Source organism: Hesperophylax consimilis, chromosome 25 (genome assembly GCF_061612785.1).
Source record: "Hesperophylax consimilis isolate HC1 chromosome 25, BYU_Hcon_1.0, whole genome shotgun sequence".
NCBI classification, from domain to species: Eukaryota; Metazoa; Arthropoda; class Insecta; order Trichoptera; family Limnephilidae; genus Hesperophylax; species Hesperophylax consimilis.
The window spans coordinates 25,609,491-25,635,938 of record NC_142860.1 but is presented as its reverse complement, the minus strand read 5'-3'; the positions used below and the strand labels follow the sequence as shown (position 1 = coordinate 25,635,938).

The window sequence follows — 26,448 nt, the reverse complement described above, 5'->3', positions numbered from 1 at the left end:
GGAATGATGGAATGCCTTTGAGGTGATTTATCATTAAATAGCGTTATATAAAGTTGATCATTTACCATAGGAAACCCAAGTGGTTCACTACGTTTGGTGAATTAGCAAGGGTGCTCGTGTTCACGGGGATGAGGCTTGTCTACGTCTTGGATCAGGAGAGGTCGGTTGAGGGAGACTCTTTAGGGGTGGATTCATACATGACTCCTTGACAAACTATCCCCCATATCCTTTATCCCTTATAACTTCGAGTTCGGGAGTTTTGTACTCTTATTTGCATGATAAACTAGAGAAATTTGTCCATTCAAAGAAATATGTACCCTAAGACAACCTCTTTTGCAAACGTTTAAACTTGTTTTAAAACCAACTCAAATCTTTGTTGTTTTTGAGATTTAGATACCGGTCTTACTAAAAACCGCGGTGAAATATTTATTCAATTGATAAACGACCGTGTATGTGAAAACATCACTAACATAGAAGATGATATAAAATAGTTCATGGAAAGATAAATTCATTGTTTACACAGCCAAAGGAGGTTGTTTGTCTGTTGTACTTATAATATTATTTATAAATGTGTCATATATAATAATATTATAACGCTTACCGATCCAGGCACTGCAGTTCCTCCTCAATGTTAACAGAAGGGCGAGTTTCAGGATTTACACCTTTATTAAGAACCAGGATTGCAGGACTGAGGGGAAGGATAAACCATTCCAGAAATATTCTTATCATAGAATCCCGTCTGACTTCAGGATCGAGCATTGAAGACCATTGGAGAAAGATACTTGCTCCCACAATCTTATATCCGATGGATTCCCGTGCTTCTCAGCTTTAATCTCGTTTTTAATTTTAATTTTAATTTTAATTTTAATTTTAATTTTAATTTTAATTTTAATTTTAATTTTAATTTTAATTTTAATTTTAATTTTAATTTTAATTTTAATTTTAATTTTAATTTTAATTTTAATTTTAATTTTAATTTTAATTTTAATTTTTAATCTATTTTCTTTATTTTCCTATTACATAAATATTATCTGTACTTATACCCTCTAAGGGATGTGTGGGATTGAACTCACCTCCACACATCCTGGAATAAAGAATTTATTATTATTTCTTCTTTTGAACATGTCATAAATACAAATACCATTTTAAAAAACTAGATAAAAGTATCTTTTAGATTTTTGGTACACTTAAAAAGTTAGTTATTAATGGTGTTGGAACTCATAAGTAACAAACAAACGTTAACTTTTACACTGTAGTTTTTGTACTTGTAAATCGAATTCTTTTTGACTTTTTTTATGAAATCTTTTTTATCCCTGCTGTTGGATTCAGTAATACTGTTTCAGAAATTTAAATTAAAAAAAATAGTATAATATCATGGTATTTTTTTAATTAACTTATATATTTATTTCAAATGAATAAAATTTTTGTAATTTTACCAGTTTCTTAAATTTTATGTAGGCTTATTTTATTCTTGGCTTCTGTGGCGTAGTTTTGTTGCGGAAATAATGTCTAAGACTTATGACAGCTTTAAACCATCTTTTTTCGTATATTTTTTACATTAGCTTCACACAGGACGCCCCGAGTAAAATAATTTTCTTCAGGGCCTGTCATTTCACTTGCAATATCATGTTTGGGGATGCTGTGTGGAAGGTTTTTTAAAAAAAAGGGAGGAAAAGAAGGAGCGTATTAAATTAAAAAAGGTAAGGAAAAATAAATGAAGGGTGGGTAGGGGTCTGGGGGTCAGTGTATCCAGAGGTGAAGGGCGTTTGAATTCATCCCTCCCATTGTGGTGAAAGGCGATTGGTCGAGAGAGTTCTGCTGGAGAAGTAAAAAAATCTCCCTCAACCAGTCTATCCAAATGCATCCCACCTCGCAGTAGGTGGCAGATGCATCCGCCTAAACTATCCTCACCCCACGAACCCGGGCATTCCTGCTAACTCACCAAACTTAGAAAACCACTTGAGGTGACCTATAGCAGAGGTACTGGTTATCCAATGAATGGTTCCCGGGGCGGTGGTACACATACCCGCCTCCCAAATTGATAAATTTATCTATTCCTAGCTTCGAGATGAAAAAAAACACGTGTTCTATTTTGGTAGTTTTTACTTACCGTGAGTGGTATATTATCTATATTGATACCGATTTTCGTACAGTTTAAGATGGCGGACATTAATTAACATCTGTCATCTTTCATTGTTTTACGTAACCATATTACGTGAAAATGTTGCATGTTTATTCATGTATTTATTACTGGTTTTGAATGTGTTTTACTGTTAGGTATTGTAAATTTCGCGTGTGTGTTTGATGATGTGAGATTTAAAAAAAAATAATCGTACACGAGAACTAAACATACGTACTGTTAAGTCAAATGATATCATGCAATATGTTAGACATAAAATAATACTAATTTGACAAGTCTATAGTTAGTAATAACATTGTAGATCATTGTAGAATTGTATTATATATTTGTACTGCACCCCTGAGGTGATTTTGCACAAAAACGGCACTATACAAATCATTCAAATATTATTATTATCAGGGTTGTGACAGCTATTGCTTTGGCATTAGCGTTGTCGTTTTTTAGTCGTTTTATCTCATATATTATACGAGTATCGTATCGACCAAGGTACGGTGATCAGGTAGGCAATTTTTGTGTAAAGCGAAGATTTTTCATATGGGTCACGATTTGTGGATCGGTATGAAAAACAGTATCGCGTAAAGCAGGCATTAGCTCCTTTGAATGGGGACTTCGATTGGCTTGTTTTCTAAAATATAAATAGAAGGGGTTTGTTAAATAAATTACTTAACTATTATTTTACAAATCTTTTGCATTTATTTATCGATTATTTATTTCCTTAATATTTTTTTCACTTAAAAATAACTTTACAGGTACGCACGTAAAAACATGAAGCATTTATCTTTGATCATTTTATTCACATTGAGAGATATCATCTTATTTAATAGCAAACATAAAAACACCAATATAATTTTTTTAATTGAAACAAAATTATTTTCTAAAACTTTTCACAAACAAAAATTTTATTTACAAACAAAGCAAATCAATCAACGAATGATTTTCAGGTTAAAAAAGAAGAATCTACGATTGTATTACATTCTATTTTTTTGATATTTTCTATGTTGAAAGTATTGTTATTATCGTTTAATTTATACATCCCAGATATTTATATTAGATCGGAATTATTTTCTACTTTTTAATTAATATACTTAGGTAAGTAATAAAGTAGTTACAGTATAATAAAGTATTTATAACTTATAATATGTATAAGTTGTACAATATATTGGTAAGTTCCAATATATTTTACATATTTTCTTTAATGCAATCTAGCAATTATCATACATCCAAACGTTTTCATCAATATTTGAGTATTAAAAATTATACTAATAAATATTATTTTTTCATTGAAAAAGAGAAACTCAGTTGTATTGCACCTAATGAATTCATGATTTATATTACAAAAAGAACAGTTTTTTTCTTAGTTTAACTAACGCATCAAATTTTTTTCCGATGAAGGGGAAAATCAAAAATATTTTTAACCACTGAATCATTTTCGAATTAATGCGGAATATTTAATAACTCGATGAATTAAACTGAAATACTTCAGAAATATCACATTTAAAACAGGACCTAGATTTGTTCCCTGTGGAACTCCATTTGGAGTTAGAAAAAGAATTTGCAGATGTTTTTAGATGGAAAAAAAATCTTCCCGATCTTGTCAACAGTGAGAACGATTCATGAGGATTCTTAAAATTTTATTTTTTGTCCTGAAAATTAACCTCTTCATGAGATAACTTTTTGGATGGTCAAAAACTAAAAGGCAGTCCAGAAATTACCATTCTTGGAAATGCCACTAATAAAACAGGTTCCTTGTGGAATTTGGACGTTAATTGAAAGAAAACACGGGCATTTGTGATTCTGCAACTAAGTTACGCACGCTAGTGCAAAATAAATATTTCATCTCGAACAGGAATTAAAGAGTGTCCTCTGAAGAAATGTCTTTTGTCGTTGTGTTACAAAAATCAGTAATAAGATATCTTTGGATAGTCAAAGACTTACAGGTAAGAAAAGTCAATGAGACCGCGAAGTTGGTTGAAAAGTTATTTGCTAGAACAAGCGTTTTGTTTGTCTTTTGAAAGCTTTTATTGATTTTGAAAATCTTGTATTTCACCTAACCATTATACAACTCTGATACTCAGTAGTAGGTTAAATAGTTATTTCTCTGCATATCTTTTGAAAGTTTTTAATTGATTTTGAAAGTCTTGTCTTTCAATTCACTTCACTTCACTTTCCTCCGTTCAGCCTCTCGGCATTGAGCGCTGATCACGCGCTATGCGAGTGTCCCAGCGCGTGGTGGTGGTGTCCAGCAAGATGGTGGAAGTACGAGGGTCCATAGGCGGCCCCCGCCCCTCCAAAACCGTAGTGGGCGGCGTGCGGCGCGTACAGCAGCGCGCCTCCGAAGGGCGGGCCTCCAGGGAAAGACGAGGGCGGCGGAGGCACTGTCGGGCTGTTGACGTCCATACCGGGGTTTTGTTTCTTCCATTTTGTACGACGGTTTTGAAACCAGATTTTGACCTGTTGGAGAAAAGAGTCATTAGTAAATTGAGTAATTTTTTAATCAATTGAAGATAAATAGAAAATATTACTGATGGGAAGACTAGTTGATAAGATATTGAAAGTAATGGGCAAATAGTGTATACCCCAATATGATTTTTGTGGAAGCAAACTAGTGACACACGAGGAAGAAGTAGACTCACTGCGCTGAAGAAAATAAGAGCGGGATGGAGAAACCAGAAGGCTAGCGAAGCAAAATATTATTTTTAGGATTTGGTAGTGACCAGAGCCTAGAGTCAATTGAGAATATTTGTGAAGAAGGCCAAATATCACCGTAGATTGAAGAACTGTGATTATAGTAATGGAATTAGAGAAATGAGTAATAATGAATCGGCATACTTTAAATTGTGGCCCAAAAAATTACACACATAAGATGAAAAGCTAATAAATAAAAAAACGGTAATAAACTGTTTTCATATTTTCAAGTAGAACACATTGTGAAATGTGGATTTAAGAATTTTGATGCAGAAATACTGCATGATTCAAAACAAAACAAAACAACCAACTCAAAGAGAAACAAATTATCTTCAGTTTTGGTTAAATTAACGGAATAGTAGGTAAGATGAAGTACCTATAATTTTGAGAATCTTGCTTACCTGTGTTTCAGTAAGGCTCAAACTTAAAGCCAAATTTAGCCGTTCACAAACGCTCAGATATCTGGTTGTCTTGAACTTATTCTCCAGCGATACCAGCTGCTCATAGGTGAAGGCTGTTCTGGCCCTCCGAGGCTTCGCTCCGCCTCCGCCCCCGCCACCCTTTCCGCCTTCCCGACTGCCGCCCTTGCTGCTCCGACGACTGCCGGAGACACCCGATGGACTCTTCGGGTCCCCGTTGTCCTCCAGGTCGGATTGGGTTAGTGTGTCATCATCTAGGTTGTCGTCATTGTCGTCTCCATCGTTTTCTTCGTTATCAGAGTGCTGGGCGTTGTCTTTACCTGAAACAAAATTAAATTTTTAATGACGTCAAAATTTAAAGTTTACGTCGATATCCGTATATTTTGACCGAAGGGGATAGAGTCGGATTTGTTCAGTGATAGAGCAAACCTCGTCAAGGCTTAGGTCCTGGGTTCAACTCCTAGATGCGACCGAATCTTTTTATTATTTTTCAGTTTCAATTATTTTTTGTGTTTTCCAACCTGCTCGATTAAAAAATAGATATTTTGTAAATTAATACGATTAATATCGCCTATCCAACAACATTTAATCTAACTCTGTAACTTACCAATGAACATTAATTGAAATTTGCTTTCACAGCTAACTAAAGAAACATACATAAATAAACACAATAATGTCACACATCTGCTTTTAATTTGTCTCTTTCTAATAGTCTAATAATAACATCACCTTTCATTCATCTCATGTCCGTTTCATATCAGAGTGTAACAAAAAACAAACGAGACTGACACTAATTCAGTCAACACTTCCTTTATAACATCAGTCGCAGGTCGGGACGTTTGTTACTTGAAACATCTGCCGAGATTCAAATGAAATTTCTTGAATAAAATAAAGTAGATATCAACTTACGATGGATTTGAGTTAATTCAGTTATTCTTTTATTTCTTTGTCTCGGAGATTTGGAAATATGTCTTTTTGATAGGGTAAGTACTTAGCCATAGTCTTAAAAATATTATTTTATTCAGCTAAAACTATATAAATATTTCAGTGGTGAAAATGGTATAAGAAATCAGGTTGCCCGATGTAAACATGACACGATCAAGTGAATCAGATATTTGAGTCGGGCCATGTCAATAGTCGGAATAATAGAAGAGTACGTATGAGACGATGTATGAATGTGAACGAGGCAAGGACTGTGACAAAACCGAGTCGTTTGGTAGTCTGTCCTCTCTGCCTTCAGTGCCTAACACTGCGAAGAAACGGTAAGGTGGTTAGTTAGTTATTTAATAAAAAAAATCACTTAGTGAAACACCACTTTATTTATATAGAGTATTTTTCCAACCGGTTTTAGAACCACCTTTCCTTGGTCAGGTTTAAATGAATAAAAATTTGATATTATCACAAAATTATAATCAATACATTAGGTGTTGAAATGGGGGTGGCAGAGAGAGAGAAAGATTGAGAGGTTATATTAGAATTAAATTATGATTTCATTGCTATTTACGGATTTCTTAATTTCTAAGACCTTTTACTGTAAAATCGTTTTCTTTTGCTATTAATATTGAGATCTGTATCTTTATCTTTACAAAAACCGTGGTTCTTTGAAATTATGTGATTATGCGAATTCTAAAATTTTGGTATTGTTTAATCCTAAAATCAAATTTTCCAGTTGTTTTCAAAACTTAGTAACATGGACAGTCAATGCAATAAAGTTTATACACGGTGTCCAGAGACTTGGGGTAAATTGGTGAATCTACATCACATTTGAAGTCGATTTTGTGGTATAACTTTTCTTGATTTGAGCTTTCGCGTAGTAGACTGAAGAGCGAAGTAAATAACGTCCGAGGTTGGAATTTATTCGCTAGGGTGTTACTATCAGCTGTTGTCTTTTGAAAAATGAAACGCAGTTATGCTTTTTTGGTTTTCTATAAATGTTTTGTGGATCCCTCAGATTCCCATTGGTACCACTACTTTCCGGACACTGCACATAATACAGATTTTTTGTTTTGTGGTCTAGAAAAGTTTTGCCTGTTTAAATTCCAATTAATTCCTCCGCCGACTAAATGACAGATCCAATATGAAAACAGGCAAAGTCAATTAAATAATTTGAATGTAAGCGGTTTTGCGAGCTTTTTACGCGTCGGCGTCGGAAACTTTTCAATTATCGGCCGCCTAAGTCTTTGACCTTTTGCGATTATGCGCTTATATATACTTTTTCGCTTAGGTAGTCATCGTACCGGTGGAATGAAATATGCTAGAGAAGCTCTTTACAACTAAGCCAGTAAATTTAATTGGGCCAATTGTGATAACTTGACTAAAAAATCCATAGACAGAAAGCAAATTACATAAAAATGTATTCCATTATTACATATAAACCTGATGTATATATATAGTATATAGGTACAACGTGAATCAACATACAGCCGAAGGATTTTAACCAGCAATTCCTAAGCATACGAGTGTTTGTACTTAAAATACATAATTCATTTTGCTTTTCTTCAAATATAAACAAACAAACAAACAAACAAAAAATCTATCGCACGCCACCACTGCTCGCACCGCACGTCGCAACAGATCACGTGTTACGTTCTCTGTTGCGGCCGTAAGGGCTGCTGGAACAAGACGGAGTGCATGTCACGTGACCCGCTAGGCTGTAACCAGTGGCGACGTGTGATTTTTGAGACAATTTTTATTTTTAATTGAACGACGCCAATATTTCAAACTTATTGTAGGTTTAAAAATGAATACTATTATTCACAATATTTTATTATTCCCCAGTGTGACAGGCATTGGAAAATCATTTGTATTATATTATTATATAAAGAGAAATATACAAAATATGCTGAATTAAGACCAATTTAATACATGTTCTACTCGCAGCATTTATAATATTTCTACGCGATAAAATTTTCAAACAAAAAAAAAGATTTTGCATTTCTTCCCATTGTATCGCCCTTAGTAATATCGCAACACCCAAACAAAATAAAGATTTGGTAGACAGTGTCTTGTGTTTCTAATTGGCACATGGAATTTAATAGTGGCGACGATGGCAGGGCTGTCAATTCAACCCTTCACTATAGTCATGTCAATATACTATCTCGACTTTTTGATATGATGTATCATTTTAAAACGCAGAAGCCACTCTGGTCCAATCTGTATCGATTCCTAAAGCCACTTTCCTCTCGTATATTATACAAGTAAAATATATCCCCGGAATGATTTGGCAAACGGCGATAAGTCAAATCGGTAATTGAACGGGACTTTAAAAGCTTTCAATTGATGGCTTTTGATGTAATAAATTTTATTTTAATTGACAGCTTTATTCTGCGAACGATTTGATAAGTAATTATTGTTAAATTGTATCGCGGTTAGCTGAAAATCGCCGGGTGTTAGATCAATTTAAACATTACATTAATTATTATAAGCAATAATTTATACAATAAATTTCTTGTTATCAGCTATAATTTATGCGTTAAATTAGGTATAATAAGCAATAATTCATACATTAAATTATGTATTATTAGCAGTAATTTATACATTAAATAAGTTATTATAAGCAATAATTTATACATGAATTATGTATTATAAGCAGTAATTTATACATTAAATTAGTTATTAAAAGCAATCATTTATAGATTAAATTAGGTATTATAAGCAAAAATTTATACGAGTACATTAAATTATGTATTATAAGCAATAATTTATACATTAAAATAGTTATTATAAGCAATAATTTATATATGAATTATGTATTATAAGCAGTAATTTATACATTAAATTAGTTATTAAAAGCAATCATTTATAGATTAAATTAGGTATTATAAGCAAAAATTTATACATTAAATTATGTATTATAAGAAGTAATTTATACATTAGTTATTATAAGCAATAATTTATACACGAATTATGTATTATAAGCAGTAATTTATACATTAAATTAGTTATTTAAAGCAATCATTTATAGATTAAATTAGGTATTATAAGCAAAAATTTATACATTAAATTATGTATTATAAGAAGTAATTTATACATTAGTTATTATAAGCAATAATTTATACATGAATTATGTATTATAAGCAGTAATTTATACATTAAATTAGTTATTAAAAGCAATCATTTATAGATTAAATGAGGTATTAAAAGCAAAAAATTTTACATTTAATTAATTAGTATAAGCAATCATTTATAGATTAAATCAGGTATTGTAAGCAATAATTTATGCATTGAATTAGTTATTATAAGCAATAATTATTAAACCGAAATACAAATATGAACTTTAAAAAATCTTCCGAGAAAAAATAAATGCCGCGGAAGGGAATTGAACTCGCACCCTTCTTATTACCTGTCAGGTCATTATCATAATATTTTTTTAGGAAGATTTCTTCGAATGATGTTTGCGTTTCAGGCTAATAATTTGTTATCCTTTGTGCTTTACATAAAAACTTTTCTTGTAAACATAATTTTATCTTTAATAAAAAAAAATTAGTTTTTCGTTTATTTGTACAATGACCGAAGATAGTAAGAATATCGTTTAGTTTTTAGTTGTTTATCTAGTTGCAAGGATGGAGCACATATTTACCATGAACTAGGTGCCAACGTAGCTTATATAGCTACGAAAATTAAGTATTGCTAATTTATTAAAAAATTTATAAAATTATAGGTAATCCGATTAAAAACAGGATTGCAGGCCATTTTCTAATAAATTATTAGTAAATTCCTAACATATCGTAACACGTGTTTATGCACCTGCCTTTGCCTTGTTAATATAAAATGAGGAAATGCTGAAATATTAGGATTTTTATGAACACGTGTTCCGACGTCGTGATAATACGTACTTTTTAACAGTCTATTAGAAAACCCATCAATTTATTCGTTAACTTCCTACAATTCCGTTTTAAACCGGATAAAGATTACATGTAAATATTATTTCAATTACTATTAAAATTACTGAAATCAGACAAGTTGTTATTTATTTTGTATTTTTCGAGATATGCTAATTTACGTGAGAACAATCCACTTTTTGCAAAGTTATACAAATTACTAGTTACAGTTATATACATAAATGTTTTCTTTTCAACGTGAACACCACACAAGAGTCTAAACTGCTCCCAACCATCTGGAGCCAGTGAGACTATGGTATCCCAGATTGGGATATATTGTGAGGCATAAATTAGTAGGAAGTATTTTCAAAATTGAATTGAATAAGTGCAGAGCTCAAACACTTAGATTTATACAATAAGGTATACCAATTACATATATAAACGAAATTAAAAGCTAATATAAAATAAATTGTATTTCTAATGCCATGTAAAAAAAAACCAAGCAATACATCTCAAAGCCATTACCAACCACTGCAATTTATAGCAGAGTATTCAAAAGTCGTTGAAATGCTTTCAGTACCCGGACCAAAACCTCTTTTTATTAATTAATAACCTCCCCAACAGAATCATCCCTTCCGGTGTGATTTCAGCGGATACCTTTATGCCGCCAAGGGTGGTAGTTGGGGGAAGTTGGGAGTAGAAAGGATGGATGGGGTTGGCTGGGAGGATGTAGGCTTCAGGGGTGCCAGGAGGCTTTGCGCGATCATCGTAACCTTCTCGGCGTGTTAATTCACTACATAAGGGTTTTTCAAACTTTGTAATAATGCAACATGTTTAGAATAACAAAAAACTTATGCGACCCAACGTGTTTGTATTTAAGGCAGGTGTTTTCATTGAAATTGTTTTCCTAATTTATATTTTTGTTCGTTTATAGTTATTTCCAAAAATATAAAGTTTCCTACAGTATATAGATACTTTCGCTCCGAATTTTTAGTATGTAATTCAAAAACAAAGGAAAGTGACACCTAGTAAAAAAAAACTTAGTGATTTAACCAAATCGGAGAATTTTACTCTATTTGGTTTTAGTGGTTTGTCATTAAAGGTTTTTCTTCCAAAAAATGGATTTGAATTAAGAAAAATATCTTAACGGCAAGGTTTTAGATGCAGCAAGCGGAGAAATATGTATATTTTTTAAATATTTTGTTTTTCAGAATTCTGTTAGAGCGCTCCTAACACGGATAAACTTATTATAACATTATAATAAATATCCATACAAGTTGAAAATACATCCCGAGTATAAATAAATGCCGCCGATGGGAATTGATCCCGCACCATCTGATGTCCGGTCAGGTGCTTTGGTGCACAGAGCTACGTCGGCCTATTCCCAAGCTAAATAATTCAATATGAACAAGTACTTCAATAGACAATTACTGCTTATTATATATATATAATGAATATATTTGTGGAATTTTGCCTTAGGCTTAATACGACAAAAAAAACTTCTTAACACCTTCTTCCCAACAAAAAAAATCGTATGCCACCGTTGTTAAATCCAACAGAACATAAGTTCTTTTTAATTACCTAATTTTGTTGTTAATAACTGAAAATCGGTTAGATAATTTCCAGATGAGTTGTAGAAATTATTTTAATTCGAATCTTTAAAACAAATTTTCCAAAACTATCCACAATCGAATTTGTGTCTCACAGAGGATATTCGTCCAAAGATTGGGAACTGTTAAACAACAGGATCCATGGCAACCGCAGCACCCCTTTTCACTCCAGCCACTCCGGAAGGGTGAAGGTGCACAACAAGGTTGTATATTGTCGTGTTGTTAGCTCTAACCGACTGAATTTACTGGGAATTTTCTAATTGAAGACAGGACTGATTTTAGAACTCCTACAGTCAAAATACTCGCGACGAATTTTTTAAACCTAAACATACCATTCGAGTCATATTTTTTAATAGTTTTATTTATATGATCGTTATATTACAACTTTTTGAAGCTTATTAGTTATTATAAAAGTAAATATGTACTACGAAAGTTTTGTAAAACAAGACGCAGAAAATGAGTAGGTACTGCTAATTTGTTAACTATTCAAATTATTAGTAATCTGGTTAAGAATGAATTCATAGGCTTCCTGACAAACTTTTAGAAAAGAAAGAATAAAACATAATATGGTTATCAATAAATTAATGTCGGTCAACAAAAATCAGAGAAGATGCACGATGGTGTCGATTTCAGCAAAGAATTTCCTAAATCTGCTTTATTCTGTCGCTGTTGCGTGGTGTAGCTATTATTTAGGCAGAGGTTTCGTGTTATTTTCCCACGATATTCCAGAACACCCCGGAATATTTTAGAATATAGTGGAATGTTCGGGAACAGTCTGGTAAATCGTTTTTCTTGATTAAATATTAGAAAAATCCTTATATATCGGAACACGTGTTCGTGCATCTGCATTTTCCGTGATGATATATAATGACAAAATGCTGAAATATAAGCATTTTTATTAACACGTTTTCGATATTATGATAGTATATTCATTTTTTTAAATACAAATTTGTCAGGAAGCCTATTAATTCATTCATTAAAAGCCTGCAATCTCGTTTTAACCGGATTGCCAATAATTTTAAGAGATTCTTAATAAATTAGCATTACTCATTTTACTCCGTAAACTTGATAATTTTTTGTGATAATTGAGGTTTCCTGTTCCCAATTTGTCGTCTTGTCATTTTATTGATAGAACGCCTTAAATATTATATTTCCTTTATATTTTTATAGCATAAAATAAACATCAGTGTTGCACCATTTCAATTGTATTCAGTTAATACTTTATAATATTACAAAAATATAGCAGTAAGAAATATACAAAATAATTAAGGAAAATCAATGTAAAACAAACTGTTTATGGTCATTTTTATCAATATCAACAATGTTCCTATACATTGCTCTGTAACTTCTTTCATAGTACTTTAAGTACTTATTTTTTACATGTATTGAACTCCATGATAACCTGTATGGTACCTGCTTATATTGCTTATACTCAGCTTATTATGTTATTATTATTGTACTCCTGAACAACTTAACTGCATACATGTAAAAAGCCTCCAAGGCGTGAGCAAATAATTAACAAATAAAAAAAATATATTGGTTCTTAGATTGTAAGATGAGATAGATTTAAATGATGGAATTTTATTAGATTTCAATAGGTCAATTGGTAAGGAGTTGTCTCTGTAAGACAAAGTACATGGGTTCGATCCCAGTTGCGACCGTTTTTTGTTTTGCGTTTCATTTAAGATTTATATTTCAAAATTTTGAGTTTGACAGTTAGTTTCGTTCGATTTAGCCAGTTTGTCAGGTTTGAACATTACACAACTCCTTCACTATTATAATACACTATTGTTAATCATTTTTTTTTTTTATTTTTATAGTGAATACCTCACAAGAGTCCCAACTGCTCCCGTCTGGAGCCAGTGAGACTATGGCATCCCCAATTGGGGGATGTTGTGAGGCTGAAGGTAAGTGGGGAAGGGAAAGAGGAAGGTGAGGAAGTACCTGGCTATTCAGATCTAGTCACTAAACACGGCTAAAGCCATTTGGAGCAACGTTTCAATTCTGAATGGTGGTCTTACACCAGGGCGATACTGGTAGTATCTTCCACTCTGAAATATTATTCAATAAATAATTAATATTGTAACGAGTTTAATAAACTACAATTTAATAAAAGTTATTCCAAAATATTGAATTTGACAATTTAATAAGCTACAATAAGTTATTCCAAAATTTTGAATTTGACAATTTAATAAGTTACAATAAGTTATTCCAAAATATTGAATTTGACAATTTAATAAGCTACAATAAGTTATTCCAAAATTTTGAATTTGACAATTTAATAAGTTACAATAAGTTATTCCAAAATATTGAATTTGACAATTTAATAAACTACAGTAACTTATTCCAAAATATTGAATTTCATAATTTAATAAGCTACAATAACTTTTTCAAAATATTAAATTTGCCAATTTAATAAGCTACAATAAGTTATTCCAAAATATTGAATTTGATGATTTAATAAGCTATAATAAGTTATTCCAAAATATTGAATTTGACAATTTAATAAGCTACAATAAGTTATTCCAAAATTTTGAATTTGACAATTTAATAAGCTATAATAAGTTATTCCAAAATATTGAATTTGAAAATTTAATAAGCTACAATAAGTTATTCCAAAATTTTGAATTTGACAATTTAATAAGCTACAATAAGTTATTCCAAAATATTGAATTTGATGATTAAATAAGCTACAATAAGTTATTCCAAAATATTGAATGTAACAATTTAATAAGCTGCAATAATTTATTCCAAAATATTGAATTTCATAATTTAATAAGCTACAGTAAGGATGGGTTGTTTCGGAGAATTTGAACAATTCTTCAAATTTCAAAGTTAATTTTCAAGTTCTGTTTTTATTTCAGTTTTGTCAAGCAACTAGCCCATAATGATATAGTAACAGAACTTGAATAGGACTTTCACAGAACCCGAAAATGAACGTTGAAATTTGATGAATTGTTCAAATTCTCCGAAACAACCCATCCTAAGTTATTCCAAAATATTGAATTGGACAATTAGTTTATTTCGACTAAGCCAGTTTGTGAGGTTAGAACATCACACAACTCCTTCACTCATATTATAATACACTCTTCGGCTATTCCGAATCTTGTATTGACCCGCCGCAATTTTATTCAATTAAACATAATGTTTTCCTAGAGAGTCCCAAACTCTTTCTCCGAACTGTCAAATGAAATATGCCTCTCGTTTATACAATAAATGTAGCATGTTAAAATTTGACATTTAGTTTATTGTTTTCATCAAACTTCAAAGTTAATTTTCAAATCCAGTAAAAGTTATTTTTTATTATTATTTCAGTTACTCAAAACCACTGGACAATAACAATATAATAAAAAACTTCAATAGAATCTTTATAGAACTGGAAGATTAACTCTGATATTTTATTAATTGTTCAAATTCTGTCAAACAATTGGCCTAATCTAAGGACCGGTTGTTTAAGAGAATTTGAACAATTCTTCAATTTTCAAAGTTAATTGTCAAAGTTTTTTCAGGTTCTGTTATTATTTCAGTTCTGTCAAGTAACTGGCCTATAATGATATAATAAAAGAACTTGAATAGGACTTTCACGGAACCCGAAAATGAACGTTTCTATAGCCTTGTGCCTTTTCGAAATTTAACAATTCAATTCAATCACAATTCCACTAGAAGAAAGAGGCAATTTTTCTAGTAAATTGTATATCATTTATTGTATTACATAACATCAAAAAGTCACTAGTAAGATTGGCACCAAAAATCAATTTACGCAATGTTACTACAACATACCCCAACGTATAAATATCACATTTCAATGACAGTTAAATTACAGGTTATAATTATTTTTCTACCCCTTATCGGAATGGGTAGATTTGGCACTATAACTATCCGATTAGCCGAACTTCCCTCGTATTATTGCCTGAAATTGATACAAACAGGGGATGTTAAATCAACCCTCCAAGTCGTGATCAGGAAATAAATCCAATCTTGGGTAATTTCAACCCCCGTTGTGAAGAATCATGTTTCTTATTAGGTTATTATGATTTTGTTAGATAATATTTCTCACAAATAGTTTAAATATGATACTAGCGCAGACCCGTGAAAAATCACGGGATATTATAATTGTAAGATTCGTAAAGCTAAAAGATAATGTATCATAAGAAGGACTATCGCTGCAAGATGATCAATAGTAAATACTCGTATTCACGAAAATCTAAAGGTTTGTAGTTTGTACTTTATCGCTGGTGTGAATTATTGACATGTCAGTTCTAATTTTGAAAATGATAATTAAAATTATTTAGTTGTTACAGTAATTAGATGACAGTACTGACCAGGACTATGAAACCTGTATTGTATATTATTTATTTTATACTATCTGACATGTATAAAATGACGTGTACGTGATACATAAACCTACCGGAAGGAATTCTCAAAATGATAGAGTAAACCCTATCAAACACCGTTGCATAGTTTGGGAGAACTAAGCGCACATACAGACAAACGCGGATAGTGACTTTGTTTTATAGTATTTAGAAATACCAATGTACTGTCACACTGTCACGATTACGAATTTATTTTAAAAAATTATCAGGAAATTGCCTGTAATCCAGTTTTTAGTTAATTATGATCTGGAATGTTCCGGGATGTTCCCGAACGCTCCAGACTGTTCCCGAACATTCCACTATATTTCAGAATATTCCAGTATGTTCTGGAATGTTGAGGAATGCTCTCGGATACTCTAGAATGTTCTGAACTGTTCTAGAAATTTCTAGAGTGCGAAACTTCCAGCCCTTATATCTGTAAAAGCATGTCCTTCAGGTAAAAACGGGAACCTTCTTCGTGGATGGGGGATAGAGGGCGACCACAGAACTTAACTCCCTTGATCGTACCTAGATTCGTTTTTTAGTTTTAGCAGCACGCACATTGTACACTTACTTTTAGGCTGGCCGCATACATACGTTTTCCGTATTCGATTTCCGAATTCGTTTTCCGTATTCGGAATTCCGTGAGACTAGCGCAAACGTTCGTTTTTCTTCATTCGGAATGTATAAACGTCGGTACCAGTGTTGCTAACAAGGGCGATATATCGCCATTTAGGCTACTCAGAGAAGAATCGGCGCCGAAAAAATCTAAAAGGCGACTGGTCGCCAATTAAGCTACTTCAAAAACATCAATTTTAAACATGTCCCGAAATTTTCTAGCCACCCCCCCCCCCATGAAATTTATTTTTCTGGGGACAAATTTTATATTTTCTTGAAATTATCTAGCCACGCCCCCCCCATGATTTTTTTTATTTTTTTTAAATTCTCTAGCCACACCCCCCCCCCCCACGAAATTTTTATTTTCACGTAAAAACATCAATTTTAAACATGTCCCACCTAACAGCAAATTCGGCTACTTTACGCTACCTTATGTATGAGAAACGGCGATATTAGGTCAAGATCCGTTGGCAACACTGAATTACGAACGGAAATTTCCGTACGTTTGCGTCGGCACAAACAAACTGTATGCAATAGCTGCGTTCCACATGACGTCATTAGGTTTTTTCCATTCGGTTTCTCCGAACGCGCCGGCTCGCATTCGGAACGTGCGTAAGGAATTTGTTCCGTTCGGAACTAAAACGAACGTGTGCGGCAGTTAATGTATTTTCTACTGATTCCGTGCATTCGGATGTCCGAATACGGAAAACGAATTTGGAAATCGAATACGAAAAACGTATGTATGCGGCCAGCCTTATAATATATATTTATTACAGAAATTAACAGTGCATTGGTTACAATGCTGAAACAATTTTCAGATATTAAATATACTTTTGATATGTTACCTTGTAAGGTCATATTTTTGATATGTATATTGTATATTTAGTAATTACCAGTTGACGTGTGTAGTGTGTAGGTATGTGTGTATGTTTGATTGTATCTGTGTGTGTATTTGTATGCGCATTTAACAAATTATATTATTATTGACATGATGCTCCTATTAAATTTGTCGATGTTAAAGTTAAGGCAAATATTATGTTGTATAAAGAGCACAGTTGATTGGCGAATTTGATGCTAAATTCGTTTTATAATTAAGTTTGAGGAATAGCGCTGTATGTCAAAATTTGAAAGGTTTGTTAAAATTAATTACGGACAGACGTTCGATACAATCGATGTTATTATTTAAATCCTATGCAATAAATTTTACTGTCCAACAAACATAACAGTTGATGTCAAACCACCAATCGATGACAAGTGCCCATAAGCGCGTAAGCAGGTTTCTATTCACATATATTTTTCAGAATGTTTTTGGAAAATAATACGAAACCTCTGCTTAAACAAAAGTTACACCACGCAACAGCGAAAAAATAAAGCAGGCTTAAGAAATTCGTTGCCGAAATCGACATCATCGGGCATCTTTCCAGATTTTTGTTGAGCGACATTAATTTTTAAGTTATTCAATATGCGACGTTAACTTATTCAAAACCATAGTAAGTAATTCATAGTGCGACATGAAGTTATTCATAACCATATCAAAGTTATTCATAACAATATTATCAAGTTATTCACTATGCGACATAAAGTTATTCATAACCATATAATCAAGTTATCTACTATGCGACATAAAGTTATTCATAACCATATTATCAAGTTATTCATCATGCGACATAAAGTTATTTATAACCATATATCAAGTTATATACTATGTGACATAAAGTTATTCATAACCATATTAAGTTATTCATAACGCGACATTAAGTTATTCATAACTATATTAGGTTATTCAAATGCGACATCATATTATTAGGTTACATATTCATTATGCGACATTAAGTTATTCATGATACGACATTAAGTTAAAAACCTATTACGAGTGGCTAAACTTTTATACAACTGGGCTGAAGATGCCCGTCAAAGGTGAAACCGGTCGGGTTAGGAATAAAAAAGTGTAAAAAAATTATTGATAAAAAGTTAATTAAAACGAAATTACACCAAATGTTTCAAAATCTATATACGTACGTAGAAATGAATGTTTCTTTGTTTGTACCTTTGCTAATCATCCGATTTTGCTGAAAATTTCAATGTTTATTTTTATAAGAGCAAGGAGTATTTAAAGAGTGGTTTGAAAGGTAGAAAAAGTCAGGGACGCTCGAGAAAGACTGAAACCATTATCTCTGCACCACTGGAATGAGACACGGAGTTGAGTTAAAGTCGACATAGTATAGTTTTTTAACATTATTAATGTGGATTTCATGATGATACTTAAAGTTAATGGTAGAAAAAATCGGGGATGTCCAAGGAAGACACTAATAAAACAATAATTTGTGGTAAAACGAGACGTGAGTTATCAATGAAGAAAGAGTTGTAAGGCTCTCCTTTAGGTATGACTGCGAATGGAGGAAAGAGGTCGATGACGCCCGAAGAAGACATGGCACGATCAAGTGAAACAAATACTTATTAAAATAAAATAATATTATTTCCACTTTAAAAATGCACCCCGTTGTTAGGCACTGTGGAATTCACAACTTAAAAACTTTATTTACCCCAAACCATTTATAAATCCCCTATCAACGCCGGGTACACGTCAGCTAGTTAGAAATAAAAGTAAGATTAACTTTTGGAATAATTTTTAAATTCACTATGTGGCACCATTTTAAATTAAATTAAATAACAACATTTCTTTCAATATTTTTTAATAATATTTATTAAAAAGTTTTACAACCAATGGTTTCTTCATCCGGATCATAATTACTATTCGTATCATTATTAATTTTTACTAAAAATAGTGGTTTAAACAATGCGTGTTATTTTCATATAAAAATAAGATACTGTATATTGTTAACCATGAATTCGTATATTGTTTATCGAGAGACTGTATATTGTTTATTATGATTTTGTATATTGTTTATCGAGAGACTGTACATTGTTTATCACAAATTTGGTTATTGTTTATCAAGAGACTGTACATTGTTTATCACAAATTTGTTAATTGTTTATCAAGAGACTTCACATTGTTTATCATGAATTTGTATATTGTTTATCATGAGACTGTATATTGTTTATTATGAATTTGTATATTGTTTATCAAGAGACTGTATATTGTTTATCATGAATTTGCGTATGCTGAATTTTTTTACCTCGCCCAGTATTTTTTTACCTACACATTTTATTTAAGCTCCGCACGAGAAGTAATTTGGAGTATTTAAAGGAATTTTCACTCCATATTAAACGTAAAAGGTACTCTGTTAACTAAGCAAAACCCAGCAGTTTTTATGATGCTTTTAATTAATAATGATCTCTTCCAGGGTTTATCCTGTAGAGGAGGTTAGGGTGTTGCGGCCATGTGAGGACGAATTAATTGAAAAGGGGAGATTGGGAAATCGGACCCGGGGCAGGGCGCAAAAACGTTATTGCGGCCGTAGTAGGCAGCAGGAGTAGGTAAAAAAGAGATATAAAAAGAGATGTAAAAAGATAAAGAGAGTGGAAAGCCGCCGGGAAGCGGAAATGCGGAAAAGGAAGGCTTTTCGGGTATAGCGAACCTGGCGGCGGCGGAGCTTAGCTGAAACGATATGGGAAAGAAGAGTTTTTTATTTATTTGGGAAACTACTGGGAATGTTTTGGCTTAATTAAATTCTCTTTTATTTTCAGGATTGCATGCATCGTTTTTATTTTAAGTGATTTGTCTGATTTAAAATTTACGAAATGAATATAATATTATACTAGTGGACGAGTTGTACACGTCGTTCCTTGGGTTATAAATTTTATAAATGGTTTCGAGTGATGCTGTGATGAAGGGCTCAACTACACTGAGAATTGCTAATGTATTAAGAATCTATCATTAAAGAAGAAGATAATTCTAATAAATCTAAACGAGACATGAAATAGAACAAGACACAGAAAAATAAAAAGATAACGTTAACAATTAGGAATCGAACCCAGGATCTCATGTCTTACCGGGAGAGGCGTCTTAACCATTCGACTATTGGGACATATTTATTGAACGTCATATTTTTGCATCTCATATTTCAAATTCAGAATGAATAATTTCATATTGCAACTAATCTTCTTCAATGATATTTTAATTGAAGGGTAAAAGATAAGTTAAGATAGAGATGTTATGATTGCAGGCCTTACGAATGAATTAACAGGTTTCCTGATAAGCCTTTAGTAAACTACAAATATATTAGCATGATGTTGGAACACGTGTTCATGAAAATCCGAATGTATTTGCATTACAACGTTATTTTTTATCGTCGTGATAATATTATCAAGGCAAATCGATAAAACATTATTAAATTGATGTTTTATAAGTAAGGTCTAATTTATAGTGAGGGTGAATATCGATTTCTCTCCGTGTAGGAGAAGGTCTGAACCTGCGAAGCCTGGGTGGGAACCCGACGCTTTGGACCGCTCGACCACTAAAACGATCATCAATCAATCTGATCTATTTCAATCTGAATCTGATTTATTTTGCAAATCTGTAAAATGTGTTTTATTTTTTTATCTCTTGCAAATCTATTTATTTATTGAAACGCCATTAAAATAGCTTTTACAATAGAATGATACATCGGATTATAAAAATACAGTGGTACACAGGAGAATATTAGCAATAAATTACAGTGATACAGTTGTTAATAGAAGTGCAGTGAGACAAAACATAATTAAAGAAAATATCTACTAGTGTAGGTAATGGTAGTTGAATGAATACTAGGTTTATATAAAACATGACATAAATCGAGGTATGAGGTGTTTATTATAATAGATTGTAATTAATACAAAATAAATTATATTAAAGTATAGAATGTTATAATTACATAGAATATTTTATTTGAACAGAATATTAATATATAAAATAAAAAGTGACTTGTTAACATGTATAATCTAGCAAAATATTATAGAGTAGAGTTATTAGTAGTGAGTTTATTGTTACTTTTAAAATTAATTCTACTTGGAATAGCTGGGCAGGTATCGCAATTTGGCTTTAATAATTTAGTTCTACCATTTGTATTTTCTATCATTCTTGAACTTGTTGGTTACCGAACGATAGGTACTGGAAGAATGGACTGTTATTTCAACGAGGTAAAATAATCAAACAATTGTGTTCATTTATCAAAGAAATATAGGAGTAGGAAAAGGATGCCTTTATCTTCTGAATGATGTTGCTTCATTTGGAATTTGTGGTGTTTTTTAAAGGTTCCGTGGGCACTATTATTAGTTTAAAGATATACATCTAAGTACCTTTCCACAATATTAACTGTTTTGTGATCAAACACGACAATATTTAATGTATATTCACTTGGGGGGATAATTTGTACTATTTTACATAATTTTCATGGGATTAAAAATATTAATTATTACGAGGGGCAAAAATATGCCACTAAATGCGACGACGACAGAATCTTCTATATAAATAAAAATATTAATGTTCGTTCGTTCAAAATCTTGAATCTCTGTAAGTTTTTTACAGATTGCTTTGAAATTTTGACACAACTTTACATTCGAATACGTGTGTGTTTTTATATACATGTATTATATAGATGTCAACTGCGCCATCTGAGGTAAAATAACACGCGATATTGTTTCTCTATCTGCACAGACAGATTGAGCCACAGCATCGAGAAGGGGAGGTACAGCTAATTAAATTTAAAAACAAAAGATATTTGTTTTGGGCTTCTTTTTTCAAATATCTTCACACTTGCTTTCATTCAAGGTAAGACCATTAGAAATGGAACAAACACAAAAACAAAAGTTAATTCAGGTAGGAACTGGAATATTTGGAAATCAACATCAAGTCAACATAATTGTCGATGACAATGTAAATTGAGATTTTTCCGGTTCCTGATCTAATTTATCTTACGGAGCATTCTTTCTATAGGATAAAGAAAATAAGAACACAAGAAATGTTAAATATTAATATGATAATCTGCTTCTTTCAGAAATAACATTACTTAAGGAGGAACTAATCTTATAAGGTAATTTAATAAGTATTTATGACGAGAGATGTAAAACGAACACGGTTAATGGAGGACTCACGGAGAAAAATGATCCTGTTAAAAATTGTGATAGCATGGCAGTTTCCTGATAAAATATAAGTCATTCAGAATAAATCGAGAACCCTTTACCTAATAAAATATCAGTATTCGTATGAACACGTGTTCCGCCGTCCTCATAAAACATTTGCTTTTAACTGATGCTTTGTTAGGAACTCTGTCAATCTATTCCTTAAAGACCTGCAGCCGTTTTTAATAAATACACAGTATTTTATATCCGTAAGATTACCCCGTGCTAAACATGGTTGGCACTGACAAAAAATGTCCAAAGAAGCCAAGTTAGCAATCCACAATGAGGTTTTGATACCTACCTTAATGTATGGCAGTGAGGCATGGAATTGGCAAGGGAATGTTGAAAGTAAACTAAATGGAGTAGTGGAGATAAGATCCTTGAGGTATATGTGTGGAAAAAGAAATGCGGAGATTCGCAAATAATGCATTCCTGATTTAAGCGTAACGAGTAAGATTAAAAAATATGTTTTGGGCGTGTAGAGCGAATGAATGAAGAAAGGAGTGTATGGAGAATATATGACGTGAAAGTAATGGTTAAAGTAGTCGGGGACGCCCGTTGAAGACATGGCACGATCAAGTGAACCGAATACTTAAGTAAAGTACAAGTAAAGAGTCAAGAGTAACAGAAGAGTATGTATAAGACGATGTATGAGTGCAAACGAGGCAAGAAGTGTGTGTCAAGACCGAGTTGTTTTGCTGTCTGTCTTATATGCCTACTCCTATGAAGAAACTGTTAGTAAGTTAGTATTACCTATTCCCTGACAGTGTAAATCATTCGAAATAAACGAAGTATTAACAATTTTAGGTATTTGTACAACTGTTAAGTATATATCTATATTATTACATTTAAATTTAAGTACATAATATAATGGCAGATACAAAATAGGGGTAGTTTTTTGAAATCTCACGTAAACCTCACCTTTCTCTTGATCTGAAGGTCCAGTGTGTAAAATTTAATTAATCTCGAAATTAAACTGTAGATTTCTGTAATAAAAAAAGCCACCCCGCCATAGACACTATTTTTTGTAAATTTATAATAATATATACCAGCGCCCTTGAGGCGATTTTTCACGAAAACGGCGCTACATAAATAAGTTAAATATTAAATTTAATATAATAAACCATAACAATATACAGGGTTTTCCAATAAGAGGTGTTACTTTGATATTCAATCGTAAAAGATCAATGGTTTCGTTGCTTGTGTGGCACGTAGCGATAGCGATCCATTCACCGTAACTGTTGCTCCAGCCTTATTTTCGAAAAAATAAAGTCCAATTACTCCGCCGGACCATAAACTGCACCAAACAGTCACACGTTGAAGATAGAGAGGCTTTTCAACAATAACTCTTGGGTTTTCCGAGCCCCAAATACGACAATTTTGCTTTTTGACGAAACCACCGAGGTGGAAATGGGCCTTATCACTCAAAATGATTTGCATTTGATTCACTCAAGTGAATTTTAATAATTTAAATACGTTGCTGAAGTGTATCGTTCCATTTTTATTAATAACGTAGTTTCTACTTGTCAAATGTCAAAAAATGACAGCTTCAAAAGTAACATCAACCGAAATAACGGGCTATTCAAAATAACACCTCTTATTGGAAAACTCTGTATATATAAATGGTTGATATAAGTTTTAATCCTAATTTCGTACCCATATTTGAAAATATATTAAGATTTCTCCATGCAGGAAACAAGGGATGACAATTGTCATATCGGTAGTAATAGATACTTAAATCAGCAGAAGGCTGTAAGATTTAAAGGGGTAGGTTTATAAGAAATTATTCCACCCCAAGGGACGATGGAAAAAGAAAATCCTAAAAAGGGTGCAGTAAGATTTTATTCACGTGTAAGTAGAGGCGTTTGACCGTACCTTGGAAGTCGAGGGAGGATACTTGTTTTAGGGAAAACATCCCTTCTAGGCAATAAAGTATCACAAAATTACTCTTAAACCAGGGCGGAATTGGTTAAGAAAATGCTCGGGAAAGTGGAAGTATTGCAGTCGTGTTGAATAAGGAATATTTTTATGTGGAAGGGATGAAAAATTATCGATAATTAGCGATACTGAAAGTGTTATATCTCTTCTTACTTGCAGATTTCTGTGTTGGGAACTCTTTGATAAAGTAAAAGGTTCTTTAACTATAATTGCGTTTATTTACGTTGCAATAAATATGTCTGGATTTAGCTACACTGTTCATTACCCGTAGGTTGGTAATTATCTGTTTCTAGAAGCTTGTTGTCTGGCAATAATATCCCACAGGCAATTGCTACACTCTAGCGACATCTGTCGGGCTCTGGAGTAAGCTTTATGACTGGTGCCATCTATCGCTTGAAAACCCACAACTTATTACCAAACATCACAGAAAGTATCTGTAGATAGCTGAAAGAATCATGTTTACGAGTCAAGATAGGGTGAAAAATAATAATAATAATAATTTGATCATTGTGTAGATCTGTTTATGTGAAAAAGCACCTCAATGGACATATATATTTTTTAAAGAAAGATAAACATTCCCGGGTTAAAAATAACCTGAAAATATTCTAATACCACCACAGTAAGCGAAAAATATTGCTGGTATCGTGATGAATGACTTAGCCAGCTGAAGAATTGAATGTACGACGCCTCGGAGGGACCCAGGCGCGATGACAAATCAGCCACTGACCGTTCTAACTTGCAATGTCTAACTTTATTGTGAAAAATCACCTCAACAGCGTTGTAAAAATATTACTTGCAAAGTTTTATCTTATAATAATATAATTATATGATTTATATAGCGATGTTTTCGTGCAAAATCACCTCATGGGCGCTGTACTTATTTTTATTTATTTATTTTATTTTATTTTATTTTTTATTTATTTGGGAAAATCAACAGATTATTTACATATATAAGAATAAACTAAATAATAAAGATAAAATCCAATAACAGATTTTCACTTAAAATTATAATAATAAAAAAATATTAAAAAATATTTAAAAAAAAACTAAGGGTTCTGTACCCGTGGCTGAGAGATTTACAAAAAATACAATATTGTAAATAATAAATAAAAAATAATAGAAGGTGTAAGTAAGTAATTATGACTGTAGGTACGAATACTAATTATGTATGTAGGTACGAATAGATACAGAAATCATACTTACTTAGCAGGTTGCATTAGAAAACAGAGCTCTTTTAGAATGCTTGAAAAGATATGAGTTTGAAAACACTGCTTTTTGAATATTTTAACAATTGCTTTTTTATCGTCCTTTACTGATATTATTACATTTATTAGAATATGACTGGGCAGAAGAGTAGTTATATATTTACGGGATATTTATCAGTGATAATATGTCCTTAGAACCCTGGTGTATACTGTTATATCGTAAAAAACTATGAATAACTACAGGGTTTTCCAATAAGAGGTGTTATTTTGAATAGCCCGTTATTTCGGTAGATGTTACTTTTGAAGCTATCATTTTTTTTAACATTTGACAAATAGAAACTACGCCATTAATAAAAATGGAACGATACACGCTTCAACAACGCAATGAAATTATTAAAATTCACTTGAGTGAATCAAATGCTAATCATCTTGAGTTCCATGCCCATTTCCACCTCGGTGGCTTCGTCAACAAGCAAAATTGTCGCATCTGGGGCTCGTAAAACCCAAGAGTTATTGTTGAAAAGCCTCTCTATTTTCATGTGACTGTTTGGTGCGGTTTATGGTCCGGCGGAGTCATTGGACCTTACTTTTTCGAAAATGT

General features: G+C 32.2%; 1 protein-coding gene across 1 annotated transcript in view; it reads right to left on the bottom strand.

Annotated features, from left to right (window-relative positions):
• Positions 1 to 3,455: 3,455 nt before the first annotated feature.
• Positions 3,456 to 26,448, bottom strand: part of slou (homeodomain transcription factor slouch) — a 30,599-nt gene continuing 7,606 nt past the window's right edge. Inside the window, exons 2-3 of the mRNA XM_089646789.1 lie at positions 5,227 to 5,564; positions 3,456 to 4,591 (exon numbers count right to left, since the gene is read on the bottom strand). Of these exons, the coding sequence (XP_089502915.1) occupies positions 4,340 to 4,591; positions 5,227 to 5,564 (590 nt within the window). The 3' untranslated portion in view covers positions 3,456 to 4,339. The remainder of the gene's footprint in view (positions 4,592 to 5,226; positions 5,565 to 26,448) is intronic.